Consider the following 24,934-nt stretch of genomic DNA (forward strand, 5'->3'; position numbering starts at 1 on the left):
TACAAACAAATACACCATAAGAGACTCCCCAGCTAGCTATTAGGAGGGTAAATACCCTAGGAGTACCACAGAGGGTAAGGAGGGTGGGTAATCCTGACTGCAGATGCTATCCAGTTCGGACATCTACATTTATGGTAGGTACAAAACTGTACTATGTCCTTCATGGATGCATCTGCAGTCATAACAAATGGGTAGAATACCATAGCCAAACTAGGGGAGGAGGAAGAAAAATTATGGTGTAGTTAGGATCCCTTGCAGTACAGCAGTGGCAAACCCTGCTCGGGATCTAGAGTATAGAGGTAAATTATAATGCTTGGCAAATGTATGCACGGAGGTCCAAGTAGCCGCCTCAATAATGTCCTTGGTTGCCACTCCTCGTAAGAAAGCTGTGGTAGTGGCTGTAGCCCTAGGAGTAACAGAATCTTATGCAATTTCCTATCCATTTGGAGATTGTCTGTTTGAAAATTGCTTTTCCTTCCCTTCCTGTTGCATAGGCTACTAAAAGTTGGTCAGTTTTTCTGTTACTTTTGGTTCTGTCCAGGTAGTAGCGTAACTGCCTATGTACATCCAAGGTATGCAGCAGTCTTTCCCCCCTGTTCTGTGGATTGGGAAAGAAGGTAGGTAGGTGGATTGCCTGGTTTAAAGACACTCTGGATACCACCTTAGGCATAAATGTAGGATTAGTTCTCATGGACACCCTATCTTGATGGAAGATTAGGAAGGGTTGCACTGCCATTAAGGCCTGTAGTTCCGAAACCCCCTTGCTGAGGTAATTGCCAGCAGGAAAGCAGTTTTCCATGACAGGTGTTGCAGATCTGCTGTTGCCGCTGGTTCAAACGGAGGGAGTGTCAACTTTTCTAGCACAAAGTTCAAGTCCCATGCTGGTAATGGTGGTTTCCTAGGAGGTTTTACATTCTTGATCCCTCTGAGGAACTGCCTGAGTAGAGGATGTGAAAAAAACAGGTGGATCGAAGCTGTATTCTGCTGAAATAGCTGATGCATGTATCTTGATGGAGGAATAGGACAGGCCTGTATGTAGAAGCTCTGCCAAGTACTCCAGAATGTTAGCAATATCTATGTTCGACACATCTTTTCCTCTTTCAGTACTCCAAATGACAAACCTTTTCCATTTTCCTGCATAGTTCCTTCTTGTTGAAGGTCTGCGGCTTCAAGGATAATGTCTTTAACCCTTTGGGAAAGGTCTGGGTTAGTTGCTGCTATGTGATGTTCCAGGCAGTCAGTTGCAAGGTTTTAGGTTTGGATGCATGATGTTGTAGTTGTTCTGAGTTAACATCAAAGGCATCAGGGTATTGACCACATTCTCTCCCGAGACATGCTCCTCAGCAATGGGTACCAGTGTTGTCTTGGCCAATTCGAGCTATCAGGATTATCCTTGGACGTTCCTCTTTGATTTTCAGTAGTACCTTGTGCATCAAGGGAAGAGGTGGAAATGCATATGCTGTCAGGCCTTTCCAGCTGAAGGATAGAGAGTCCACCTTCCATGCAAGTGGGTGGAATGTCCTTGTGCAGAATTTTTGAGCTGGTGATTGAGTGGGGATGCGAATAGATCTATTTGTGGCATTCCCAATTTCTTTGTGATGGCCTTGAAGATGTCGGGTGTAGCATCCATTCGTGAGCATCCGAGGTGGTTCTGCTTAACATGTCTGCTAGGGTGTTCTTTTCCCGGCACAAATATTGCCTGTAACTGGATGTTGTAGCTGAGAGCCAGATTCCAAAGGTCCAAAGTCATTCTGCATAGGGGTATGAATGAGTGCCTCCCTGTTTGTTGATGTACCACATGACTGTGGTGTTGTCTGTCCTTATCATCAAATGGTCTTCTTTGAGGAATGGTCTGAATTTTGGATTGCCAGTTTTACTGCCAGCATTTCTTTTGGTTTATGTGCAGGTGCAGCTGGTCTTGAGTCCACAATCCTTGTATGCATTTGTCCAGCATGTGCCCCCATCCTAGGTCTGAGGCGTCCGTTGTGATGGTTTGGCTTGCTCGAAAGTTGTGGAAGGGTAAGCCTGGGTTTGACTGGCATGCTTGAGCCCACCATAGGAACTCCTGTTTCAGGCATGGGATTAGTGGGATTTGTGTTTCTAAGCTGTGCCTGTGCTGAGACCATAAATTCTTTAGGTACCACTGTAGCTTTCTCATATGCAGTCTGGCATGTGGGACCAAGATTATGCATGATGCCATGAAGCCCAAGGCCTGCAGAACTTTTCTTGCTGTTAGTTTGTTCTGCTTTGTTAATGCCAAGAAGTAAAGAGGAAGTTCTTTTGTTTTTCTGCAGTTAGGAATGCCATCTGTTTTACTGTGTCCAATTCCTCGCCCAAGAATGTTCTTGTTTGGGATGGTATCAGCCTTGACTTTTGTAAATTGACTGTGTATCCCAGGGCTTGTAGCAAGTAAATGACCCTTTGTAAATCTGTTGTCAGCTTGCTTTTGTTGTCCGCTTGTAACAGGCAGTCGTCCAGGTATGGATAAATTTGGATTCCCTGTAGTCTGCAGTGAGCGATTACTGATGCCAGGCATTTTGTGAATACTCTGGGCGCAGTAGATAAGCCAAAGGGCAATGCTGAGAATTGATAGTGCTCTGATCCTGCAAGAAATCTGAGGTATCTTCTGCAATTTGGTCGAATGGGGCGTGCAGGTATGCCTCCTTGAGATCTAGAGTTACCAGCCAACACTCCTTGCCCAGCATGGGAAGAAGTTGCTGTAGGGTCAGCATTTTGAATTTTGGGACAATGATGTATGTGTTTAAGACGGACAGGTCGAGAATAGGTCTCCAACTTTTCTCTTTTCTTGGTACTAGGAAGAGTCTGGAGTAGAATCCTTTGCCCTGTTCTGTTATTGGTACTCTTTCCACAGCTCTCATCTTTGTTAATTTCGCTATCTGCTGTAGAGCTTCTATTTTTTGATTTGGAGTTAGGTTTGGCATTCCTCTTTTTACTGGTAAGGTGTGGAAGTGGAACCGGTAGCCTTGGTCTATGGTTTGCAAAATCCACTTGTCTTTTGTGATATAGTGCCAATTTTTCGAAAATAAGGCTAACTTTCCACCTAAAGGTGCTGCTATTTGCTCCCTGGTAGGCGGTGTCAGAACCAAGTCACTGTGATTGTCCTGTTGCAGTGGCAGTGGTTGTGTCTGTGCCTCGGTTATTGCCTTGCCACTGTCGTCCTCTGTAGGCACCTCCTCTGGATTGATTTCTGCCTCTAGAGCGTCTATTCCTGCCCCTTTGGGATTTTGTGGAGTCTGGAAAGGACCAATTTTGGCAGGCCAGTTCCTGCTAAACCTTGGGGCTGAACCTGTAAGAAATCTTTAACTGTTTGTACAGATTTTGCCTTTTCTTCCATTTTCTTCATTACTTGCTGGGCAGGTGTACCAAATAGACTGGCCTTATCCATAGGAGCATCTAACAGCTTTGCTTTAACATGTTCCGGTAAGACCTGTTCTTTCAACCATGCATGCCTTCTTATCACTGTGCCAGTCATGGCTGATCTAAATGAAGCCTCCAGTGCATCATAGCCACATTTTAAGGAATGGTTACTAACCAGTTGGATGTTATTCACCATTTCTAATACATATTTCTTATCTAAGGATTCATCCGAGGACAGTTTTTTAGTTAACTGATCAAGCATAAACTCTTGGTATTGGATCATATGAAACTGACAGTTTAAGGCTCTAGCTGAGAGAGTAGCAGAGGTGTAAACTTTTTTCCCCCATCTCTCTAAGGACCTGGATTCCCTTTCAGAAGGAATAGGGTTTTTTACTGTGGTCGAGGCTACTGCCTTAGGCCCCTGGGACATAGTTTCGGGATCTGCAAGTGGGGCCTTGTATAGGTGGTGATGAGTGTCTGGCACCCTGTAAAATCTATCTGGTTTGGCAGGGGCTGGAGGTAAAGAATCAGGAGCAATGCAAACATCATTAAATGCATCATCCACAACAGGCAGTACAGGAGGTATAGCTAAGGGCCTATGTTGTGGTAAGTGCAGAAAAGTCCTAAGCCTTTTTCTTGAATCTGAGAAATCTTGTCCCTGCCATTGGAATTGTTCTCGCATGGCATGTAAGGTTTCCCCAAAGGAAAATTCCTCTGGTGGAGAGGCAGCTGGAATGGATTCTTCAGCATCGGAATCTTCATAAGTAGAAAAAGGAGCCTCTGGCTGGTCTGTAATGTCTGAGTCATCCGCAGAATCATCAGAAGACACTGGCTCGGGGGGCTCTGCTCTAGGTCTCTTTTCTGGGGCTGAGAGGCCCTGTCTGGGTGAGATTGGGATCCCCTAATTAAGGATATTAAATCTTCTGCCAGAGTAAGCATTTGTGAACTTGAAGTGGGCCTGTGTGAAGGGGCTTAACAGGCACTGATTTAGCAGATTTGGCTGCTTTAGCCCTGGCAAAGGCCTTAATAGACATGGCTGCAGGAGGCCTAGCAGCACCACGTGCTGGGGTAGAGACATCCAAAGGGATGGTGTCTGATAAATCACTAGGAACCACAGTTGTAGGCAAAATTTCTGAGGCCGATTCAACTAGGGTAGCAGGAGCCTCAGTAGTAGTCATGGATTCGGCTGAAGATTGAGCGGTTTTCGGTTTCGGCGAAACCGAGACACTCATGCTTGCTTAACCGTGGTTTCGGCGAAACCATGGACCGCGAGTGTCGGTCTTTTCTTTGCGCTTTTAACAATTTGGGTAGTCGGAGGATCCGGCGGCATAATGTACAAAATCTGAGCGAAAAACTGTTCAGCAAACTCCGACCGGCCCTGCGTTCGTCGGTTGAAGAAGCACAGGCGAACAGGCTGCTACGTCGTGGTCTGGGCCTAAGCAAGGCAGACAGTAAGAGTGGAAATCTTTATGAGGTATTTGTTTCCCACAAGTTAAACAGTTATTGACTTTTTCTGACATCGGCTGAGGCAAGAAAGAGTCCCCAGCGGGTACTTAGCTTTTGAAGTCTTGGTAGTATTGGTAGTAATCTCTGGATCTGACCGACCGGCACTTGCGAACAGCTTCTGCTTGGTGCCACAGAAAGACTGAGGAAAATGGCGTCGGCTGATGCCTTTATACCGAAGACCAGCAGAGATGACGTCGGGTGAAGTGCGACATCAGCGAAGCGGACCCAGACTTTGGAATCCGGCCGACTGAAGGGCTGCCTGACGACAGGACAACCCATTTGTTATGACTGCAGATGCATCCATGAAGGACATCCAGGACTGCAACAGTGAATACACTCGAACATCTACATTTATGGTAAGTGTACACAACTGTATTATGATGTCCTTCAAGGATGCATCTGCAGTCCTTACAAATGGGTTGTCCTGTCGTCAGGCAGCCCTTCGGTCGGCCGGATTCCAAAGTCTGGGTCTGGCCTCGGCTGGTGTCGCTCTTCACCCGACATCATAGCTGCAGTTATTCGGGTATAAAGGCATCAGCCGACGCCATTTTCCTCAGTCTTTCTTGCCGCGTGGTGCCCGAAGCGGAAGCTGTTCGCAAGTGCCGGTCGGTCAGAACCAGAGATTACTACTACCGAATACTTCTACTACTGCCGAAGACTTCTAAAAAGCTAAGTACCCGTTGGACTCTTTCTTGCCTCAGCCGATGTCAGAAAAAGTGAATAACTGTTTAACTTGTGGGAAACAAATACCTCATAAAGATTTCCACTCTTACTGCTTACCTTGTTTAGGCCCAGACCACGACGTAGCTGCTTGTCTAGCCTGTGCTTCTTTAACCGGGCGGCTTAGATGTCGGTCGGAATTTGCTGAGGAGTTTTTCGGCTCTGATTTTGCTTATATTATGCCGCCGGATCCTCCGACTACAAATATCTAAAAGTGCAAGGAAAAGGACCGACACCGCAGTCGCGGTTTTGTCGAAACCGCGGTTAAGCCAACCAGCTGTAACGGTTTCGGCTGAAACCGAGCAAGTTCTTCCTTCAGCCGAAAACTTACTTCTACCGAGGCCTCTTCCAACCTGGTGGAATCGGCTTCTGAAATCCCACCTGCTGTTGCAGTTTCTCAGGAATTATCTGACACTATTCCCTTGGATATTTCAACCCCTGCACGTGGAGCTGCTAGGCCACCTGCAGCCATGTCCATTAAGGCCTTTGCCAGGGCTAAAGCTACTAAATCTGTGCCTGCTAAGACCCCCTCTCACAGGCCTAGCTCTAGTTCACAAATGCTTAGTTTAGCAGAGGATCTCATTTCTTTAATCCGGGATCCCAACCTCAACCAGACAGGGCCTCTCACCCACCTCCAGAGAAGAGGCCTAGAGCAGAGCCCCCTGAGCCAGTTTCTACAGATGATTCCTCTGATGATTCAGATAATACAGACCCTCCAGAGGCTCCTTTCTCCCCTTATGAAGACTCTGATGCTGAAGAGTCCATCCCTTCTGCCTCTCCTGAGGAATTTTCCTTTGGGGAAACCTTGCATGCTATGAGGGAACAATTTCAGTGGCAGGGCCAGGATTTTTCAGACTCCAGAAAAAGGCTTAGAACCTTTCTGCATTTACCACAACATAGGCCTTTAGCCATACCTCCAGTTCTTTCTGTTGTAGATGATGCATTTAATGATGCTTGTACTGCTCCTGATTCTCTACCTCCGGCCCCTGCTAAGCCCGATAGATACTACAGGGTCCCGGACACGCATTACCATTTGTATAAGGCTCCTTTTGCAGATCCCGAGACTATCTCCCAGGGACCTAAGGCTGTAGCAGCTACTTCTGGCAAAAACCCCCTCCCCTCTAAAAGGGAATCCAGGTCCTTAGAAAGATGGGGTAAAAAAGTTTACACTTCTGCTACTCTTTCAGCTAGGGCCTTGAACTGTCAATTTCACATGATCCAGTATCAAGAATTTATGCTAGACCAGTTAACCAAAAAGCTGTCCTCGGATGAACCATTAGACAAAAAATCTGTTCAGGAAATGGTACATAACATTCAGCAAGTCAGTAACCATTCTTTAAAATGCGGCTATGATGCACTGGAGGCTTCCTTTAGATCAGCCATGACTGGCACAGTTATCAGAAGACATGCATGGTTAAAAGAGCAGGCCTTACCAGACCATGTCAAATCAAAACTATTAGATGCTCCCATGGATAAGATCAATTTGTTTGGCTCTCCTGCACAACAGGTGCTGAAGAAGATGGAAGAGAAGGCAAAATCTGTCCAAACAGTGAAAGATTTCTTACAGGTCCAACCTCCAAGGTTTAGCAGGAATTGGCCCTTTCCAGACTCCTCCAGAGCTCAGAGAGGCAGGAATAGGCGTTCAAGAGGCAGAAGCCAATCCAGGGGTGCCTACAGGGGACGCCAGTGGCAGGGTAACAACCAGCAAGGTACAGCCACAGACACAGCCGCCACCACGACTACAGGACAATCACAGTGACTTGGCACTGGCACTGCCTACCAGGGAACAACTAGAAGCACCCTTAGGCGGGAAGCTAGCCTTATTTTCAATAAACTGGCATTACATCACAAGAGACAAGTGGATTTAGCAGACAATAGACCAAGGTTACAGGTTTCACTTCCATATACCAGGGAAGAGAGGAATGCCAAACCTACCTCCAAATCAAAAGGCAGAAGCTCTAAAACAAATATCTCAATTATTAAGGATGAGAGCTGTGGAAAAGGTACCATCTATGGAGCAAGGAAAGGGATTTTACTCCAGACTCTTCCTGGTACCAAGAAAAGAAAACAAATGGAGACCTATTCTCGACCTGTCCGCTTTAAACACATTCCTCATTGTTCCAAAATTCAAAATGCTGACTCTACAGCAGCTTCTTCCCATGCTGGGCAAGGAGTCTTGGCTGGTAACTCTAGATCTCAAGGAGGCATACCAGCACGTCCCCATACGACCAAATTGCAGAAGATACCTCAGATTTCTTGCAGGATCAGAGCATTATCAATTCTCAGCACTGCCCTTTGGCTTATCTACTGCGCCCAGAGTGTTCACGAAATGCCTGGCATCAGTAATTGCTCATTGCAGGCTTCAGGGAATCCAAATCTACCCTTACCTGGACGACTGCCTGATACAAGCGGACAACAAAAACAAGCTAGCAGAAGACTTAAAAAGGGTCATTTACCTACTACAAGCCCTGGGATATACAGTCAATATAAAAAAGTCAAGGCTGATACCATCCCAAAGGATAACCTTTTTGGGTGCAGAGCCGGACACATCGAAACAAATGGCATTCCTAACAGTAGAAAAACAGGAGCAACTACCTCTACTTCTTGGCATTAACAAAGCAGAACCATCTAACAGCAAGAAAAGTCCTGCAAGCCTTGGGCTTCATGGCATCCTGCATAATATTGGTTCCACATGCCAGACTGCATATGAGAAAGTTACAGTGGTACCTAAGGAATTTATGGTCTCAACACAAGCACAGCTTAGAAACCCAAGTTCCAATAATTCCATGCCTGAAGCAAGAATTCCAATGGTGGGCTCAGGCCTGTCAATCAAACACAGGATTGCCCTTCCACAACACTCAACCAAGCCAAACCATCACGACGGACGCCTCAGACCTCGGTTGGGGGGCCCACATGCTGGACAAGTGCATACAAGGTTTATGGACTCAAGACCAGCTGCACCTACACATAAATCTAAAGGAAATGCTGGCAGTAAAACTGGCAATTCAGACATTCAGACCATTTCTCCGACAAGGTCAATTGATGATAAGGACAGACAACACCACAGTTATGTGGTACATCAACAAACAGGGAGGCACACATTCACCCTCTATGCCGGATGGCACTGGACCTCTGGAATGTGGCCCTGAGCTACAACATTCAGTTACAAGCAATTTTGTACCAGGAAAAGAAAACATTCTAGCAGACATACTAAGCAGGACTACCACGGATGCCCACGAATGGATGCTGCATCCGGACATCTTCAAAACCATTACAAGAAAATGGGGACTCCCAGAAAAAGACTTATTTGCATCCCCACGCAATCACCAGCTAAAGAAATTCTGCACAAGGACGTACCACCCACTTGCTTGGAAGGTGGACTCCCTATCTTTCAGTTGGAAAAACCTGACAGCATATGCATTTCCACCACTTCCTTTGATGCACAAGGTGCTACTGAAGATCAAAGAGGACCGTCCAAGGATCATTCTGATAGCTCCAGACTGGCCAAGACAACATTGGTACCCATTACTGAGGAGCATGTCTCGGGAACAAATATGGCCCCTACCCATGGTTCCCTTGCTGTTAACGCAGAACAACTACAACATCCTGCATCCAAACCTGAAAACTCTGCAGCTGACTGCCTGGAACATTGCATAAGACCAATTAACCCAAATTTATCCCAAAGGGTTAAAGACATTATCCTTGAGGCTCGCAGACCCTCAACAAGGAAAAATTATTCAGCAAAGTGGAAAAGATATCTCATTTGGAGTACTGCAAAAGGAGATGATGTGTCACTGGTAAACATAGCCAACATCCTGGAATACTTGGCAGAGCTCTTCCTCACAGGCCTGTCCTATTCTTCTATTAAGATTCATGCATCAGCTATTTCAGCAGAATACGGCTTGGATCCTCCAGTCTTCTCACATCCTCTGCTCAGGCAGTTTCTGACAGGAATTAAAAATGTAAAACCTCCTAGGAAGCCGCCATTGCCAACATGGGACTTGAACTTTGTGCTAGAAAAATTTACACTTCCTCCTTTCGAACCAGCAGCAACAGCAGAATTACAATACTTATCATGGAAAACTGCTTTCCTGCTGGCAATCACTTCAGCAAGAAGGGTATCTGAGCTACAGGCATTAATGGCAGTACAACCCTTCCTGATCTTCCATCAAGATAGAGTGTCCATGAGAACAAATCCTACTTTTATGCCTAAGGTGGTCTCCAGAGTATCTTTAAATCAGGCTATCCACCTACCTACATTCTTCCCAACCCACAGAACAGGGGAGAAAGATTGTTGCATACCTTGGATGTACATAGACAATTACGCTACTACCTGGACAGGACCAAGGGCAATAGAAAAACTGACCAGCTACTGGTAGCATATGTAACAGGAATGGAAGGAAAAGCAATTTCAAAACAGACAATCTCCAAGTGGATAGGAAATTGCATTAGATTTTGTTACTCCTACCATGGAAAGAAAACTCCAGAAAACATCAGGCCTCACTCTACAAGGGCTACAGCCACTACCACAGCTTTCCTACGAGGAATGGCTACCAAGGACATTTTAGAGGCTGCTACTTGGAGCTCCGTGCATACATTTGCCAAGCATTATAATTTACCTTTATACTCTAGATCCCGAGCAGGTTTTGCCACTGCTGTTTTGCAAGGGATCTTAACTACACCATAATTTTATTTTTCCTCCCCCCCCCAGTTTGGCTATGGTATTCTACCCATTTGTAAGGACTGCAGATGCATCCTTGAAGGACATAGTACAGTTTTGTACCTACCATAAATGTAGATGTCCGATAGGAATGCATCTGCAGTCAGGATTACCCACCCTCCTTCCCCTCTGTGGTACTCCTAGGGTATTTGCCCATCTTGTAGCTAGCTGGGGGAATCTATTATGGTGTATTTGTTTGTATATATGTACATACATGCTTATTTTTTGTTTGCTCTCTACTATTTGGAATCATTTGCATTTATCCAAATTTAGCCTTCCTAGAGGGCACCTGGCATCTGGGGCAAGAAACACTGAAGAAAATGGCGTCGGCTGATGCCTTTATACCCGAATAACTGCAGCTATGACGTCGGGTGAAGAGCGACACCAGCCGAGGCCAGTCCCAGTCTTTGGAATCCGGCCGACCGAAGGGCTGCCTGACGACAGGACAACCCATTTGTAAGGACTGCAGATGCATTCCTATCGGACATCTACATTTATGGTAGGTACAAAACTGTACTTTCTTCGTGTTTCACTGTTGCAGTCATCACATTTGGGTAGATTCCCAAAGCTAAGGATGGGAGGAGGAATTTAGATAGCATTAGGACCAGCTATAAGGCCCTGCAAGACTGCAGTGGCAAAACCAGCTCTGGATTTAGAGAAAATTGGAAAATGGCAATGCTTGGTGAAAGTATGTACAGAACTCCAGGTAGCAGCTTCTAGGATGTCTCTGGTAGGTACCCATCTGAGAAAGGCTGTAGAGGTAGATGCAGCCCTGGTTGAATGGGGTCTAATCCCCTGTGGGATAGGTCTTCCATGGTGCTTATAGCAGAAATGAATGCAATGGCCTATCCATTTAGAAATGGTTTGCTTTGAAATAGCCTTGCCCTCTGCCCCTGCAGCAAATGCCACCAGCAGTTGTTCAGATTTCCTTTGAGGTTTAGTCCTGTCTAAGTAAAATCTAAGTTGTCTGTGCACATCTAAGGAGTGCAGTATCTGTTCCCCTTTGTTCTGTGGATTAGAAAAGAAGGTTGGCAGATGAATGGACTGATTAAGAGCCACACTGGATACCACCTTGGACATGAAAGAGGGATTATTCCTGAGGGACACCATGTCCGCATGAAAGATGATGAAAGGCTCCACTGCCATAAGGGCCTGTAAATCAGATACCCTTCTTGTTGAAGTGATTGTTAAAAGGAAAGCTGTATTCCAAGAAAGGAATATTAATTCTGCAGTTGCAGCTGGCTCAAAAGGAGGAAGAGTGAGTTTTTCCAATACAAAATTAAGGTCCCAGGCTGGTGTTGGGGCTCTCCTGGGTGGTCTTAAGTTTTTGGCCCCACTGAGGAACTGCTTGAGTAGTGGGTGAGAAAAGAGGGGTGGTTCTGTGTTGTAATGAGCTAAAATGGCGGAGTCGTGAATTTTGATGGAGGAAAAGGAAAGGCCCTTGTGAAGCATCTCAGTTAAGTATTGATGAATCTGAGGTAAATTGGGTGCTGCTGTGCCCATCCCTTGAGTTTGGTTCCAGGCACAGAATCTTTCCATTTTTCAGCATAAGATTTTCTAGTACTAGGCCTCCTTGCCTCCAAAATTACATCCAACACTTGTCTACTGAGGGATGTTAATGGAGAGATTAGATAGCCAGGCTGCTAGGTTCAGAGTTTAAAGCTGGGGGTGCAGAATCTGGCTCTCCTGCTGAGACAGCAGGGCAGGGGTCTGAGGTAGGTGCCATGGGGCCAGCTGTGACACACTGCGCAAGAGGGAGTACCAGTGTTGGCGTGGCCAGTCTGGTGGAATCAGAACCATCCTTGGTTTGTCTTGTTTGATCTTTAGTAGTACTTTGGAGAGTAGAGATAGAGGAGGAAAAGCATAAACCAACAGATTTTTCCAGCTGAAGGACAGATAATCCACTTTCCAAGCTTGTTTGTGGGGAGTCCTTGTGCAGAATTTGTCCAATTGGTAGTTCTGGGGGGAGGCAAACAGGTCTGTATCTGGGATCCCTCATTTGTTGATCAACATGTTGAAAATCTTTGGTTCCAGTTTCCACTCGTGTGGGTCCATGAGATGTCTGCTTAGTTCATCTGCCAGTGTATTTAGTTTTCCTAGCAGGAATTGAGCCTGCAGATGAACTTGGTAGCTCAAGGCTGTGTTCCACAGAGCCATGGCTAGTCTGCAGAGGGGGTAAGAATGGGTACCCCCCTTGCTTGTTTATGTACCACATAACAGTGGTGGTGTTCATCTTTACCATTAATTGTCCTGGAAGAATGTGGTCTTTGAAGGCTGTCAGAGCATTCTGTACAGCTAACATTTCTTTTTGATTGATATGCAGGTGCATTTGACTCTGGTTTCATTTGCCCTGAATGCACTTCCCTGCTAGGTGCGATCCCCATGCATAGTCTGATGTGTCTGTTAGGGTTTGGGCGGCAGGGGGTAGAGTGAATGGTAGTCCCTTGTTCTGGTGGCAGGCCTCTGACCACCAAAGGAATTCTAACCGCAGGCAAGGTATGATAGGAATCATTGCTTCTAGATCCTGAGAATGTTGACACCATAGGCTTTTTAGATACCACTGTAGTTTCCTCATATGCAGTCTTGCATATGGAATTAGTAGAATGAACGAGGCCATGAACCCCAAGGCTTGCAGTATTTGCCTTGCAGATAGCAGGGTTTTTGTGGCCACTAGTTTGAAGTAAGTTGTCAAATGAATTTGTTTCACTGGCGTGAGGAAAGCCATCTGGTAAGTTGTGTTCAATCTTGGTCCCAGGAATATAATTTGTTGACAGGGTACCGGCTGTGATTTTTTTTAGGTTATGGTGTACCCCAGACAAGTTAACACCTTTTGCACAAATGCCAGATGATTCAGAAGTATGTCCTGGCTTTCTGCCTGAATTAGACAATTGTCCAGGTAAGGGTATATTTGAATATTTCTTTGCCTGCAAAATGCAATGACTTGAGCTAGGCACTTTGTGAATACCCTGGGCACAGTAGATAAGCCAAAGGGCAGTGCAGAGAACTTATCATGCATGCAGCCTGTTTTGAAGCATAGGTATTTTCTGCAAGATTCCCTGATTGGGATGTGCAGGTAGGCTTCCTTTAAATCTAGTGTTGCCAACCAGGCATCTTTGCCTATCATGGAAAGCAGATGTTGAAGTGTTAGCATCTTGAATTTTGGGATCACCAAAAAGGTATTTAGGACAGACAGGTCCAGGATAGGATGCCATGAGTTGTCTTTTCTGGGTACCAGGAAAAGTCTTGAGTAGAAACCTTGTCCCTTCTCCTCTTCTGGTACAGTCTGAATAGCCTTTAATCTTAAGAGAGAGATTACTTGCTTTTGAATCTCTGCCCACTGATTTGGGGGTAGATCTTGCCAACCGTTTGGGGTTAGTAACGTGTGGAAGTGAAACCTGTATCCTTGAGAAACTATGTTTAAAACTATGTTTAAAACCCATTTGTCCTGGGTAATGAGCAATCTTTCCCCCTAAAGGAGCAATCAGTTGAGAAGTGCTTGGAAGTTTTAAAGTCATTGAGAAAGCTTACTATAGTGGGGAGTCTTACTACTCCCTGATTTGGAAGTGGGAGCCCCCCACTGCTTAGTCCTGTGCGTACCCTGGGACTGAAGCCTGGTTGTTCTGCTGGGTCTGGGTTTGAACTGAGAAGGCCTGGAAGTGGCAGGAAAGGACCAATTTTTTTGAGGGCCAATGCCTACTAAATCTAGGAGGCTGCACTTGTAAGAAATCTTTAACAGTTTGCATAGATTTAGCTTTTTCCTCCATCTTTTTAAGAACTTCTTCTGCTTTGTTGCCAAACAGGCGATCCTGATTTAAGGGAGCATCCAGCAATTTAGTTTTAACATGATCTGGCAAAGACTGCTCCTTAAGCCAAGCATGCCTTCTAAGTACAGACCCGGTGACAGCAGCCATGCAAGATGCCTCTAGTGAATCAAAACTACATTGCACAGTATGTTTTCCAACCTGTTCAGCAGAATGCATTAAATCCTGTAAGTCCTTATTTTCAGCACAATCAGACATCAACATCATTTCCTGTTTAAGCAATCCAATAATATGCTGCTGATACTTTAACATATGAAACTGGCAATTTAAGGCCCTGATGGTCAAGGTTGCAGAGGTGTATACCTTCTTACCCCATCTACCCAGGACCCTGGAATCTCTATCAGAGGGGGGAGGATTTTTGGCAGTAGTAGCCTTAATGCCCTTGGGTCCCTGTGAAATGGTCTCAGGATCCGCAGTAGGATTTTTAAAAAGGAATTTGTGAGAATCAGGAACTCTGTAATATCTATCAGGTTTTCTGGGAGCAGGAGGTAAAGAGTCAGGGGCCAAGCTAGATTCCGAAAAGGCATCGTCAACAATGTCCAGCACAGGAGGGATAGCTAAAGGCCTGTGTTGGGGCAGGTGTAAGAAGTCTCTAAGCCTCTTTTTAGAATCAGAGTAATTCTGGCTTTCCCAGTGAAAATGCTCCCTCTGAGTATGCAAGAATTCACCAAAAGAAAAATCCTCTGGGGGAGAAGCAGATGGAATAGAGTCCTCTGCATCACAATCCTCATAGGTACACAAGGGTAAATCCTGGTCATCAGAGGAGACAGAAATCATAAGCAAATTCAGTCCTAGGTCTCTTAGAGGGGGAAGGTTGGCTTCTCCTGATTAAAGTAATAAGGTCTTCAGCCATTCTTATCATTTGTTTTTTAGGCATAGAGGCCTGACCATGCGGTCTGGGTGTCGGTTTCCTAGGCATGGTTCGAGTTTTAGGCCTAGAAGAAGAAGATGGCGTCGGTTTAATATGCAAGTCAGTAGGCCTGCATACATCCTCAGAAGCCGGTGCCTGCACAGTGGCTCCGGACCCATCCAAGGTAGAGACATCTGCAGGTTCCACAGTTGAAGCATCTCGCAGCATACGAATGAGTCTCAGTAGAGACCTGCGAATCTGAAGTAGCTGGTATCAGGGGCTACAAAAGCGCCTCACTGAGTACCGGCGAACGGGCGACTAGCTTAGGAGAAGTGTCGTCGGCAGCTTTGGACCTAGGCGGCCTGTCTTAATCTTTGTGTTTATTCGGAATATCGGTAGTCGGGAGGCTTACCGAAGACATATCTGGATAATTGAACAGAGTACCAAAATATTTAGAAGCAAAAACGTACTGATGATGAATAGTTACCGATAGCGAGGTACATCGTGGTCAGGGCCTAGGCAAGGAATACAGTACAAATGAAAATCTTTATGAGGTATTTGCTTTCCACAAGAAATACAATTATTGACATTTACTGACATTGGTTACGAGCAAGAAAAAGTTTCCCCAACGGGGTACTTAGCTTTAGTTGAAGACTTTGGTTCTGAAACTCGAAAATGAAAATTTCAGGAGTTGGTCGACCGGCACTTGCAAACTGCTTCTGCTTCGGGCACCGCACGGCAAGAAAGACTGATGTAATGGTGTTGGCTGCATGCTTTACACCCCTGAAGACCTGACGTCATGGAAGATGAGACAGCAACCAACGCAGGACCCAAGACTTTGATAATCAAGCCAACTGAGGGCTACTGCAAGCAAATAACCCAAATGTGATGACTGCAACAGTGAAACACGAACATCATCTTGTTTTCAGATGTGTGGGATTTGGGATACAGTAACCACCATGTACTATGCCCTGCACAGGCTCCTTAGTAAGCCACAGTTCAGGACATACAGTGGATATAAAAAGTTTATACAACCCTGTTAAAATGCCAGGTTGTTGTGATATAAAAAAATTAGACCACAATAAATCAGTTCAAAACTTTTCCCGCCTTTAATATGACCTATAACCTGTACAATTCAATTGAAAAACAAACAAATCTGTTAGGGGAAAAATATAAAAAATAAAAAACATAGAATAAGCTGGTTGCATAAGTGTGCACACCCTTAAACTAATACTTTGTTGAAGCATCTTTTGATTTAATTACAGCATTCAGTCTTCTTGGGTAGGAGTCTATCAGCATGGCACATCTTGACTTGGCAATATTTGCCCACTCTTCCTTGCAAAAGTGCTTCAAATCTGTCAGATTGCGAGGGCAGCTCTTGTGCACAGCCCTCTTCAAGTCACCCCACAGACTTTCTTATTGGACTTAGGTCTGGGGTCTGGCTGGGCCATTCCTAAACTTTAATTTTCTTCTGGTGAAGTCATTATTTTGTTGATTTGGATGTATGCTTGGGGTCATTGTCGTGTTGAAAGGTGAAATTCCTCTACATCTTCAGCTTTGTAGAAGATGCCTGAAGGTTTTGGGCCAGTAGTGACTGGTATTTGTAACTGTTCATTATTCCCTCCACCTTGACTAAAACCCCAGATCCAGATGAAGAAAAGCAACCACAAAGTATGATACTGCCACCACCATGCTTCACTATGGGGATGGTGTTCTTTTGGTGATGTGATGTGAAATGTTTATTTTTGTGCCAAACGTACCTTTTGGAATTGCTGCCAAAAAGTTCAACCTTGGTCTCATCAGATTTTCCCACATGCTTTTGGGAGACTTGATGTATTGTTTTGCAAATTTTAGCAGGGCCTGGATGTTTTTCTTTGTAAAAAAAGGCTTCAGTCCTGCAACCCTATCCTACAGCCTAGACATATGGAGAATACAGGAGATTTTTGTCACATGTAGTACACAACCAGTACTTGCCAAAAATTCTGCTGCTCCTTCAGTGTCGCTGTAGGTCTCTTAGCAGCCTCCCTGACCAGTTTTCATCTTGTCTTTTCATCAATTTTGGGGGGATGTCCAGTTCTTTGCAACGTCACTGTCGTTACATATTTTCTCCACTTTCTGATGACTATCTTCACTGTGTACCATGGTATATCCAGTGCTGTGGAATTATTTTTGCACCCTTCTCCTGACTGATACCTTTCAACAATGAGATCCCTTTGATGCTTTGTAAGCTCTTAACTATGGATTTTGCTGTAGCAGCCAACTGAGTAAATGTCAGGAAAATCTTACTAGGGCAGCTGAACTTTACCTGGGGTTAATCAGAGTCTCCTTAATTGATGATAGGTGTGTACCCAAGAAGACTGAATGCTGTAATTAAATAAAAAGGTGCTTCAACAAAGTATTAGTTTAAAGGTGTGTACCATTTATGCAACCAGCTTACTGTATGTTTTTATTTTTAATATTTTTAACCTTAACAGATGTCTTTGTTTTTCAAATGTACAGGTTATAGGTCACATTAAAGGTGGGAAAAGTTTTGAAAAGATTTATTGTGGTCTCATTTTTTTATATAACAAAAACCTGGCATTTTAACAGAGGTGTGTAAACATTTTTATATCCACTGTACACAACCGCAAAACTGGAAGAGACAAGGTGCACAGCTGGTATGCAAAGAGGATCCACAGTACAGTCCGCAATTCACAAACTGAATGATACAGTGCACTGCGGAGAAGGGAAGGAAAACAAAGGGAGTGCAACAGCTCAACATTCCATGCAGTAATGCTGCTATTAGCATGGAGCAATTCCAAGCATACAAGGAAACAACCCAGGTTGCATTTTGGTGCAGACAACTGTACTGTCACAAACCAAATCTGGACATAGCCAAGCTTCTGCCAACGGGAGAGGTTCCATCATCAGCAGTGTATGTTAATGACAAATTTTCCATGATCATGGCAATTGGGACAAAAGGTTTTCAGAATCAGCTTCTGCCATTACTGAGGGTCCATGGACACAAGCTACACCACTCTGCAACAGCAGATAAGTAAGAAATTGGCCAAGGAGCACTGTGTGTGTGTGTGTGTGTGTGTGTGTGTGTGTGTGTGTGTGTGTGTGTGTGTGTGTGTGTGCGCAAAGCGCTACAGTATGTGCAGGTTAGTTAGTATGTCAATGCCTGTACATGACTCTGTCTGTATGCGGTGTGCGAGACAGTGCGCAAAACAGTTTTAGTGTCTGTATGTGACTGACTGTGTGTGTGTGTGTGTGTGTGTGTGTGTGTGTGTGTGTGTGTGTGTGTATGCTAGTATGAATGCATGGAGAAGTAAGCAGCTGCTCTGGGGGAGTACAGGGGATGGCACTGTACACATATCAATGTCCCCAATTACCTACTTTGACCAATCAATCACAGATACAGCAGGAAAGCTATTCAGCTTTATGAATCGCACTCCTATCATGTTGTCATGTTGGTCAACCACTAATTTAGTGCCCAGCCTTTATATGGGACTGTGCACTAGGTTTATGAATGTTTAAAAATTGTAGAAAGAGCTCTGATTCTACTGAATGAGTCTTAAAAAGATTTGCCGTTTACATCAGAGACTCAGGAGTACCTGTGATATGCCCTAGTTCCATTAATTGTAAATCACAGCATCAAAGGAAGTTACTAGGCTAATGGCCCTAGGGCCCTTACAAGCCTAACCAAGTTCTACCCTTAAATATATACATGTATATATATGTGTGAGAGTGTGTGTGTGTGTGTGTGTGTGTGTGTGTGTGTGTGTGTGTGTGTGTGTGTATTTTGAAGGAGACACTTCTGTTTCCCTTTTGTCATACGTTTGTCTCCTGGATTTCTAAGTGAAGATCTTGTCTCACTAGGAATAGCAGATCTACCGATATCCTACAACTTTGTATGCTTTAAAAAAGTTACTCTTCTGCCATCAAAGGAAGCAAATGAATACATTTTTTAATGTTATGCTCTTCCCCCAAACAAAACACACACTACATAAGAGCATCCTTGAGGGAATCAGACAGCCACAATACAATTCACTGATGACTTTCTCTGGGGACATGAAATTTACAAAATTAGAAACAGCAAGCAGTTAGCAATACAAAGTTAATAATGCAGAAGGAGAAGGCTTAAAGCAGCAAACAAGACTAGCAAATATAAAGTACAGTTCTGTAGATAACTTAATATAACAGTGGATGTTCAAATAGATCACTGCTGCAATATCCATTACATGTGGTAAGGACCCTGCTAAGGATAAAGTATGTCCTGTCAGTATATAAAGTTTCAGGCACCTTCCTTACACAACATACATCCACGCTTTCCATGACAGGATGATACAAGACAAATATAAAGATACGACAAAACTCAGAGCTTTCTTGCCCCGGGAAAGGGAGTATGAAGCCTAATGCACTCCAGCCCAGTTTTGTTGGAAGGAAAGGAAAATAGAGCCCCCCCCCCCCGGCTCGGTAAAATATTATTCAGGGGGGTGAAGGGAGGGTTCTAGTACTGCAATGGTGATCTATTCAAAGATCGACTGCTACAGTAAGTTGCCTACACAAATGTACTATGTTCAGTGTTGCAGCATCCATTACATATGGGAAGCCTGTCAAAGCTCAAGAAGATAAGATGGATGGTGTTGAACTGGAGCCCAGAATATGACGAACAGCATTTCAAGTACAACCAGCTCTGGAGACATCTAACTTGTAATGTCTGGTGAATGTGTGAATTGAAAATCAAGTGATACACCAATGGCAGGTTACTTAGGTTAGGTAGGTGATACGTTTAATTTTGGCTAATTGATTTTGTCTTTAAGACATTGACATCCTCATTTTATGATGATTTTTTTACCTGCTATTTGGTATTAACAGTATTCCTACCTAACTCAATCTCCACCTAAAGGGACACAGACTTTCTTGTTTGATTTCTGATCTGAATGGTGGGAAAACAAATTAGATGCTGCTGGGGTCAAGGTGTACAATGTTCCTTAAGCTAAATGGGCTGGTCAACAAGTTCCAGCTTGTATTCGCACAGAAGATTATGCCAGACTTTCATTTCCAATTCTATGACTGGAACATAAGGAAGGAAGGAAGGTGAATGGGGTAACAGGATACCAGCAAAGCCTTTGTAAGTTTTTTTGCTGATAAGACAGGTAAAGGAGTGAGCCAAACTGTGTAGATGGTCAGAAGACAAGAAATAAAAGGTAAACAAGTGGTGTTCTGCAAAGAATGGTCCTGGGATGAGCCCTACTCAATATCTTCATCTGGGACTTAACATTATGCATGGAAAACAAGATCAATCTGTTTGCAGATAACAAACCAAAACAAGAAATCATGGTGAATATCGAGGCAGCAAGCATGAGAAAGACAGGTATGAGAATAGAGGCAAAACAAAGAGATGGCAGCTACACTTCACCTCTTACAACTGTACAGCACTGCCCTTGGGGAAAGATGATTGAAGAGAAACTGCACAAGTGGTCAAGTCACAGTGAAAAAAATGAAAAACTGGGACAGTAGCAGTGAGGTTAAACCAAATGCTGTGAGGGACAGGAAGGTAGTAATGCAGCATTATGAACAACTTTAAGACCACAGCTGAGTACTTTGAGCAGTTCTGAAGCCCTTCTAGGAAAAAGAAAGTCATAATACTGGACAGGATGCAGAGAAAAATAACTAGAATGGTAAGGGGTACTGAGGGTATGATGTACAAGGAGGACAGTAAGGAAAAACCTTTTTCAAACTTAAAATAAGACAGATGTGGACACAACATATGGGTATGTAACAATCCCTGAAGGAAGGTGTGACAAGATTATGCTGCAAAGGAAGGACAGGGCAATGAGAAGGGGCATTACTAGCAGACCAAACAAACTCAATTAAGTTTACTTAGGAGAAAGCACTTTTTTTCCACTAAGAATGCAGGTGACAAGTGGATCCAATTACTAGAATGGGTGCTGGAAGCAGAAACAGTTGAGGACTATATGTCAGCTTGAGACTACAGGATAGCGGGAATGGAAAAGGGAGGTTTCATAGTTTCAAAGGAAAGTACTAAGAAATTCAGTTGCAGACCATTACAAGCATATCCAGAAACTCTATGAAAAATTCTCTCTAGTCTCAAGGGCAGAAAGATAATATTTAGATGGGGGGAGAACTTGAGGCTGCCCATCCAGTTAGGTAGGTTTACCTCGAAGAGGACAAGGATGCTGTTCTGCCTGACTTGTAGAAGAAGTTTGTTACAGATGTTAGGGATACTTTGGAATACAAAGATATCATGCCAATGTATCTCACTTATCTGCAGATGATGGGTTACTTCCTTTAACTGGGTGTTGTAGGTACCATTTGTTTGGTGAGGGAACAGGAGGTCAAAGAGGGTTGGATCTTTCATGGTCTGAAAGACTGATGATCTTTTTTATTATGAATCTCTGAGGTCTCTCAAGTTGAGATATATGTTTAACTGGATATTCTTCGAAACAGTGAAGTATTCAAATGTCGAATGGAATCCCGAAAGAGCAAAAGCTAAAACACCAAAAAAAGCAAAACAGTTACGTTTTTTGAATGGGGCACGCTCCCCTACACCCCTCACACCTCCTGCTAGCTATATATACAAACTCTGAGATTGTTCTACAGTGGGAAAAAGGCAAATTGTCCGATCCCCACTGTGCACAATCTGACATGGGCATTGACAGAAGCAATCAAACGAGTTTTAATCACTTCTGCCAGTGTAAAAAATGCTCAACATTACAAATGTTCGATACGTATGATTTCCATTTAAACAAATACATGCCAAAAGGTACATTATATTCAATAGATCAGACACATTAAGACTTCTCTGGATCTGGTAGAAAGAGCCAGACAGAAGACTTTCTGAACTACTGTGGAGACAAGATGGTCAAATGACACGGAATTATCATCAACAAAAGTACTTAAATGCCTTATGACAGTGTCTGGCTGGGGCTGTGTATGCCACCTGCATGTTATGTGAAAGTGTTTTCTTCACCAAAATGAACTATGGTACATTTTTCACATTTAATGTGCGCCCACTGCCCTTGGACCAGTTGTTAATATGGTGTAACCCATGTTAAAGCAATTGCCCAACACCAAGCCTTGTGGTACATCACTAGTAAATTTTTTACTTTCAGAAGGGGCATCTGAAAGTTTAACAACATTGATACTGTCAGATAATGACTTAGCTATCCACTGCCCAGCTTAAGGATTAACATTCATATTTACAAGTCCGGCAATAAAGCCTGCAAGGGACATAGCACCAAAGACATTGGCTAGGTCCCAAAATGCTGCATGTAATATATAACTGCTATCCACTGCTTTGGTTATTTTTTCAAAAAGTGAATGAGGTTAAAGAGTCAGGACCTACCTTTGGCAAAACTGAACTGATGAGGAGTCCATGGTTACGAGATTTTCAATGTCTTGATTAATGAGGTCTAAGATAATGTGCTCACAGGAGTTTTGCACAGGTTAGCAAGACTAGTGTGTCTACAATTACCAAGGACCACGGCTGTGCCACTCCTGTGTAACGGCATTACAATGGCTGTTTCCCAGCCTAGATTAACGAGGTTAAGTACGGTTTCGGATATTCCATATTTGGCACCAATAATCAAGCAACATATTTTACCTGGCTCAAGGATGAGGTGTTCATAGCTTTAGAGAGGACTGACAGAACTTATTCCACAGTTAGTAATTAAATAGGTTAGCTGGAACTGCAATCTGTGAAATACCTTGTAAGTGAAGTAAACTTTGCACTAAATCTGTCAACCAGGATATCAGTTATTTCCTTTGTGTCAGTGTGTGCAGTTTTAAACTACCTCCAAACACTTTTGGGCTTAATTCTTAACTTTCTAACATACTTAAAGAAAGATTTGCAGTTAGTTTTGGTTTTAGTGACTATTTTAAGTGCATACTCGGCTGTGAGCTTTCTAATGGTTTCCTTAAACTTTTACTAGTTTGCTTAAATGTGCTCTAAAGGTAAGTAGAATAAGACCTCTTATAAGCATTAAGCAATTTCTTACTCTTGTTATACAGTTTATTTATACGAGTATTCCACCATACGGGGCTTGCTTTAAATTTCTTACTGTATTTGGCATGGATAGGAACTGCCTTAGCAATACAACTATTTAAGTGGGAATAAAAATGAGAAGCATAGGCAGCAGGTTTAGCAATGGGATCCAAAGGAGGATTATAGCTGAATTTATTTAGGCCATTAAGTAACTAACGAGACCCTGCTTTTAGGAAGTCCTCAAACACAGAGGAAGTTCCACCAGTTTTAATGGAACAGGTTACTAATTAATGGTCTCACATATGAAGCTGTGCAAGAAGCAGCAATATCTGTGAGGACTAGATCAAGGATACTGGGGTCTCTAGTAGGAGGGTTAACTATCTGGAAAACAGTATTAGCATTTATAATCTCAAGGCAGCATTGGGCATGTCAGCCAGTTTACTGATGGATAGCTGATGTCCCCAATAAGGGAGGTATTGGATTTAGTGAGGATTTTAGCTACGATAGCTATCTTGCTTAGAATGGGACACAAGAGGGTTTTATAATGCTAGATATGAAGTAGTAATTAGTCTTATTTTATGGTGATTTGGAGATTTACGAGTTTAAATGTGGTGGCCCAGGGAATCTACAAGGCTTAACCCCTGCAGAAGCTCACCCCCGCAGCCACCTTAGTCCTGCTGCAGCAATTGGGTACACTAGAAAGAGTAAAAATTTCCTTCTACCAGCTAATTTAGTAATTAACTACTTATTTGCTTACGAAATCACTCTGCTAATCTCCCATCAGCTGGAAGGCTGTATCTCACACACTTTGCTACGGTGGCATTGGAAGAGGCAGGCATGCATCCATGCCCTCAGCTGCATAAAAAGGAAACATGATCACCTAGTCTTTTGCTCAGCTACTAGAAAAATGCAACTACACTCTATTGACAGAGGGATGCAACTACAACAATTTAAAGGGCTGAAGCTGTGGACAGAGGAAACGGGGAGAAAGACCAAGGAAGAAAGACTATTCCAGAAAAAGGGATAACATTTTCTTAAAGCATGTGAATGTTGCAGCAGCCCTTCCTTAATGAAGTTGCCAAACTTCAATTTTAATAGTATACAACTGTAATGCTGTTACAAACGAGATACTTACAGTTCTGCATCTCCCAGACGATCCATGTTCTGCACATAGTGGGGAAGCTTATGATGAATAATTTCCTCATCTTTTTTCACTTGAGAATGATCCACCTGTAAAGCAAAAAGCTAAAAAAAGAAAGAAAACTAAATTAAAAAGATGTCCACTTTTCTCAAAGATTTTGTTGGCTCTGATCAGCATTTAGTGAAAAAAAATGAAGTATATTTCCAGAAGAAAGGAGTTCCGTTTAGTAAAAGAATAAGTATTACAGGAATGGTACATAACATTTCATAACAAAAAGGAACCTTAGTGTGCAAGAGTAACATCAACAAGAGGAGACCAAAAGGAGAATGATGACAGCATACTTAAGAATCTGGTATTATGCGTGGAATGATGACAGCATACTTAAGAATCTGGCATTATGCGTGGAATGATGACAGCATACTTAAGAATCTGGTACTATGCGTGGAATGATGACAGCATACGTAAGAATCTGGTATTATGCGTGGAATGATGACAGCATACTTAAGAATCTGGTACTATGCGTGGAATGATGACAGCATACTTAAGAATCTGGTACTATGCGTGGAATGATGACAGCATACTTAAAAATCTGGTATTATGCGTGGAATGATGACAGCACACTTAAGAATCTGGTACTATGCATGGAATGATGACAGCACACTTAATAGTCTGGTACTATGCATGGAATGATGACAGCATACTTAAGAATCTGGTACTATGCGTGGAATGATGACAGCACACTTAAGAATCTGGTACTATGCGTGGAATGATGACAGCATACTTAAGAATCTGGTACTATGCGTGG

General features: G+C 43.5%; 1 protein-coding gene across 1 annotated transcript in view; it reads right to left on the reverse strand.

Moving 5' to 3' along the window:
• Nucleotides 1-24,934, reverse strand: part of WDR91 (WD repeat domain 91) — a 1,072,555-nt gene that overhangs the window by 496,737 nt on the left and 550,884 nt on the right. The window contains exon 7 of the mRNA XM_044087550.1: nt 24,124-24,233. Coding sequence (XP_043943485.1) covers nt 24,124-24,233 — 110 coding nt within the window. The remainder of the gene's footprint in view (nt 1-24,123; nt 24,234-24,934) is intronic.

The sequence above is a fragment of the Protopterus annectens genome, chromosome 11.part0 (genome assembly GCF_019279795.1).
Source record: "Protopterus annectens isolate FY-2018-M chromosome 11.part0, PAN1.0, whole genome shotgun sequence".
NCBI lineage: Eukaryota > Metazoa > Chordata > Ceratodontiformes > Protopteridae > Protopterus > Protopterus annectens.